The sequence below is a fragment of the Callorhinchus milii genome, unplaced genomic scaffold (genome assembly GCF_018977255.1).
Source record: "Callorhinchus milii isolate IMCB2004 unplaced genomic scaffold, IMCB_Cmil_1.0 Scaffold2, whole genome shotgun sequence".
Classification (NCBI taxonomy): Eukaryota; Metazoa; Chordata; class Chondrichthyes; order Chimaeriformes; family Callorhinchidae; genus Callorhinchus; species Callorhinchus milii.
The window spans coordinates 90,358,255-90,363,426 of record NW_024704743.1 but is presented as its reverse complement, the minus strand read 5'-3'; the positions used below and the strand labels follow the sequence as shown (position 1 = coordinate 90,363,426).

The following is a 5,172-nucleotide window of genomic DNA, read 5'->3' as shown; positions in this document are numbered from 1 at the left end:
CAGACACACAGAGAACAAGGAGGGAGTGAATGCATCGCTGCTCCTTAACTAATAGTTTGTGGAGGGTTTTTTGTTGGGAGAGGGGGTGGTTTTTTTCGCGGATTCTCCCTCCCCCCCCCCACCCCCCCCCCCCCACCCCCACCCCCACCCCCTCCCCCACCCCCACCCCCACCCCCTCCCCCACCCCCTCCCCCCCACCCCCTCCCCCTCCCTTTCCCCTAAAGTGCAAATGCCTAAATAGAGAGAGAGAGAGAGAGAGAATTATGAGGCGAACTGCAACGAGCGGTGGAAATGATTTGGATGTGACGGGAGCAGTTTCCTCCGCCTCCGCCGCCGCCTCCTCCTCCCCCTCCGGCGGCTCCTCGTCCACCCGCAGCCGCTCACAGCGCCTCTCCCCCCCGACCAGCAACCCCGGGCTGCCCCCCCTCCCCCTCCCCCCGTGCAATCCTTACTGTGTTTATTACTCAACATGTCGGCTCCTCTCGGGCCTCGGGGTCCTCGCCAGTCAGCCCCCGCTCCCCCCCCTCCTCATCTTCTAGCTTCAGCCCCCGCTCCCCCCCCACCCCCACCCCCGGCCCCGGCCCCCGCAGACATGCCCGACCTGCCGGACCTCAGCCATCTGACCGAGGAGGAGAGGAAGATCATCCTGGCCGTTATGGACAGGCAACGCCAGGAGGAAGAGAAGGAACAGTCCATGCTCAGGTAAGGGCATCCCCACAAACAGCACTCACACACCACCACACTCACACCATCACACACCATCACATTGCACACACCATCACACACACCATCACACACACCATAACACACACCATCACACACACCACACACACCATCACACACCACACACACACACCATCACACTCACACCATCACACACCATCACATTGCACACACACACCATCACACACACCACACACACACACCATCACATTGCACACACACACACCATCACACACACACCATCACACTCACCATCACACACACCACACACACCATCACACTCACACCATCACACACACACCATCACACACACCATCACACTCACACCATCACACACCATCACACACACCACACTCACACACCATCACACACACCATCACACACACACCATCACATTGCACACACACACACCATCACACACACACCATCACATTGCACACACACCACACACACCATCACATTGCACACACACCACACACACCATCACATTGCACACACATCACCACACACACCATCACACACACCATCACATTGCACACACACCACACACACCATCACATTGCACACACACCACACACACCATCACATTGCACACACATCACCACACACACCATCACATTGCACACACACCACACACACCATCACATTGCACACACATCACCACACACACCATCACACTCACACCATCACACACACCATCACATTGCACACACATCACCACACACACCATCACACTCACACCATCACACTCACACCATCACATTGCACACACACCACACACACCATCACATTGCACACACATCACCACACACACCATCACATTGCACAGAGAGAGAGAGAGAGAGAGAGAGAGAGAAAATGTGTAGAAATGTCAAACGCACTGAAACAAAGCACTGGGATTGAGGACCTGAACACACTCTCTCTCTCTCTCTCTCTCTCTGTGTATTTCATGTGGACCAATTGGCCTACAAGCCTTGGGTTAGGGTTTGCAGCCGCCATCTTCCGCCTCTCAGTTAGTCCGGGCACTGGCTCTGGCTCTGGGGGGGGGGGGCAGGTTTTTATTTATTTTATTATTGAATCTCATGATTGTGTGTGTGAGTTGTATGGTGGGCAGAGCTGTCCTGTCCTGTGCTGCTCGTGGCTCTCCTTTTTGCACGTTGATGGGAACATCTTTGGGATAATATATACCCCCCCCGTGTCCTGCTCTCCCCCCCCACAACCACCCCGCAGCCCCCCAGCCCCCCAGCCCCCCAGCCCCAGCCCCCCAGCCCCCCAGCCCCCCAGCCCCAGCCCCCCAGCCCCCCAGCCCCGCAGCCCCCCAGCCCCAGCCCCCCAGCCCCCAGCCCCAGCCCCCCAGCCCCCCAGCCCCCCAGCCCCAGCCCCCCAGCCCCCCAGCCCCCAGCCCCAGCCCCAGCCCCCCAGCCCCCAGCCCCCAGCCCCCAGCCCCCCAGCCCCCCAGCCCCAGCCCCAGCCCCCCAGCCCCCAGCCCCCCAGCCCCCAGCCCAGCCCCCAGCCCCCAGCCCCCAGCCCCAGCCCCCCCAGCCCCAGCCCCCAGCCCCAGCCCCCCAGCCCCCCAGCCCCAGCCCCAGCCCCCAGCCCCAGCCCCAGCCCCCAGCCCAGCCCCCAGCCCCAGCCCCCCAGCCCCCCAGCCCCAGCCCCCCAGCCCCAGCCCCAGCCCCAGCCCCCCAGCCCCCAGCCCCCCAGCCCCCCAGCCCCAGCCCCCCAGCCCCCCAGCCCCAGCCCCCCAGCCCCCAGCCCCCCAGCCCCCAGCCCCCCAGCCCCCAGCCCCCCAGCCCCCAGCCCCCCAGCCCCAGCCCCCCAGCCCCCAGCCCCAGCCCCCCAGCCCCCCCCAGCCCCCCAGCCCCCCAGCCCCAGCCCCCCAGCCCCCAGCCCCCAGCCCCCCAGCCCCAGCCCCCCAGCCCCCCAGCCCCAGCCCCAGCCCCCAGCCCCCCAGCCCCCCAGCCCCAGCCCCCCAGCCCCCAGCCCCCCAGCCCCCCCAGCCCCCAGCCCCCCAGCCCCCCAGCCCCCCAGCCCCCAGCCCCGCAGCCCCCCAGCCCCCAGCCCCGCAGCCCCCCAGCCCCAGCCCCGCAGCCCCCAGCCCCGCAGCCCCGCAGCCCCCAGCCCCAGCCCCAGCCCCGCAGCCCCCAGCCCCCCAGCCCCGCAGCCCCGCAGCCCCCCAGCCCCCCCAGCCCCAGCCCCCCAGCCCCAGCCCCGCAGCCCCCCAGCCCCAGCCCCCCAGCCCCAGCCCCGCAGTGGGTCTCCCCGCCTGTGTGTGTGTGCACAGCTCGGCCCCAACACCGAGCTGAAGCCCAGCGGCTGCTGGTGCCTCACAGCGGCCTCGGTGACATGATTCAGGACCACACAGCGGCGGACAGCGCCAGCACTGGAGAGCCTGGCAGGCAGGGCAGGCAGGCAGGGGAGGGCAGGCAGGGCAGGGGAGGCAGGCAGGGGAGGGCAGGCAGGGGAAGCAGGCAGGGCAGGGGAGGCAGGCAGGGGAGGCAGGCAGGGGAGGCAGGGGAGGCAGGCAGGGCAGGGGAGGCAGGGCAGGGCAGGGAGGGCAGGCAGGGCAGGGGAGGCAGGCAGGGCAGGGAGGCAACACAGGCAGAGCAGGCAGGGCAGGCAGGCAACACAGGCAGGGCGGGCAGGCAGGGCAGGGCGGGCAGGGCAGGGTGGGCAGCAGCACAGGCAGGGCAGGCAGCACAGGCAGGGCAGGCAGGGCAAGCAGGGCAGGCAGCACAGGCAGGGCAGACAGGGCAGGCACTGCTAGAACTCGACTGTCAACCAGGCTGTCATCAAACAGCCAGAGCCACAGCCAGAGCTACAGCCAGAGCCAGAGCTACAGCTACAGCTACAGCCAGAGCCAGAGCCAGAGCTACAGCCAGAGCCACAGCTACAGCCAGAGCCACAGCTACAGCCAGAGCCAGAGCTACAGCCAGAGCTACAGCCAGAGCCACAGCTACAGCCAGAGCCAGAGCCAGAGCTACAGCCAGAGCCAGAGCTACAGCCAGAGCTACAGCCAGAGCCAGAGCTACAGCCAGAGCCAGAGCTACAGCCAGAGCCAGAGCTACAGCCAGAGCTACAGCCAGAGCCAGAGCTACAGCCAGAGCCACAGGTAGAACCACACTCTGAGCCACTCTGAGAGCAGGAGTCACTCCCGAGCCTCGGCCCCAGACTGAGTCACAGCAAAAGGCAGCCTCGTCCAACCAGCCCAGAGAGAGAGCAGCTCTGGACCATAACTGATACCACAGATTAGAGAGAACTTGGACAGCAGCAGAGGGGCAATCAATACACGTCTCTTGTGTGCGCGCGTGTGTAAGTGTAAGAGAGAAATGAGCTAAAGTACTGTGGGGTATCAGAAGTCACTCACTCTCTTATCAAGTAATTTTGGTAACGTTTTGGAAGCTTGTGTCTCGCAGAGACATAAAGCGAAGCAGCCTCTGCTACAACTAGGCCTGTTAAAATAACTGGCATCTATTCTGTGGGATTGCATCAATTATTCTCCTCCCCTCAAACAAACCCTATTTTCCAAATACTATTTCCTTCCAACTGGCTATTTCAGCTCTTGATACATGTATGGTTGCTGTAATGTTCAAATAATCATTGCCGCTTCCTGTGAAAGGAGAGAATTAACTGGCTCCTGTAATGTTTTCTTGTAAAATTAAGTTGCTGGGTTCAGTGTCTTTAATTATTTAGTCTGCGGATTCAAAGAATGCAAAGAGAATATGAAGTATTAGTTACCTACTGGTGAATCTGCTTTAGTGTTTGGGTTATAGAATGACATTGACAGTTTATATAGTAGGTGCATAGTATCCACTGTACTGAAGGCACCTCGTGCTCACTTCCAGTATAAGGTCGAATGACAACAATATGATCAAGTTTTGTACCCAGGTAAATGCAATACAATCTAGAATGAAAATGTTGCATTGCAACATTAAAAGGAAAAAAATCCCTTGAAATTGAACACTTCTACCATTTCTTAACTCCATTTTGTTGTCAAAGCTTTTTGTTATTGTTGTCTGAGACCATGTTCTGATTTTGTTTTATTTTGCAGTTGACATGTTATTTAAAAATAAGAAGATAGCAGTGTAAGGAAATGCATCATCTATGCTTTCATGTAAATACTATCTTGGATTTGAAGATCAGGCTATGAAGGTGCATCCAAAAATGTCTGGTTTCTAAAGGTGTTATTTGGTGCTATGTCCTCCAGGCAGTGAATTTGATGATGCGGCGCTATTTCTGCATTGTTTGGTAAAAATAGCAAATTTGTCCCTGAATTTTAATATTAAATAACATGAATTAAAAATGAAATTCAAACTTAAAAGCGAAATATATTTTAGGATTATATCAAATCCAGTAAACTTACTGAACAGAGCAGTCAAGGCTGAGTTCTCATCCATGAATTCATGGCATGAAGTGCAATTAGAATAACCTACAATGTACTGTGATTGA

The 5,172-nt window shown here is 59.2% G+C and overlaps 1 protein-coding gene across 1 annotated transcript in view; it reads left to right on the top strand.

Annotated features, from left to right (window-relative positions):
* Positions 1-4,937, top strand: part of LOC121848084 (basic proline-rich protein-like) — a 5,026-nt gene extending 89 nt beyond the window's left edge. Inside the window, exons 2-7 of the mRNA XM_042331661.1 lie at positions 56-200; positions 318-364; positions 510-586; positions 1,978-2,283; positions 2,332-3,122; positions 4,862-4,937. Of these exons, the coding sequence (XP_042187595.1) occupies positions 56-200; positions 318-364; positions 510-586; positions 1,978-2,283; positions 2,332-3,122; positions 4,862-4,937 (1,442 nt within the window). The remainder of the gene's footprint in view (positions 1-55; positions 201-317; positions 365-509; positions 587-1,977; positions 2,284-2,331; positions 3,123-4,861) is intronic.
* Positions 4,938-5,172: the final 235 nt, after the last annotated feature.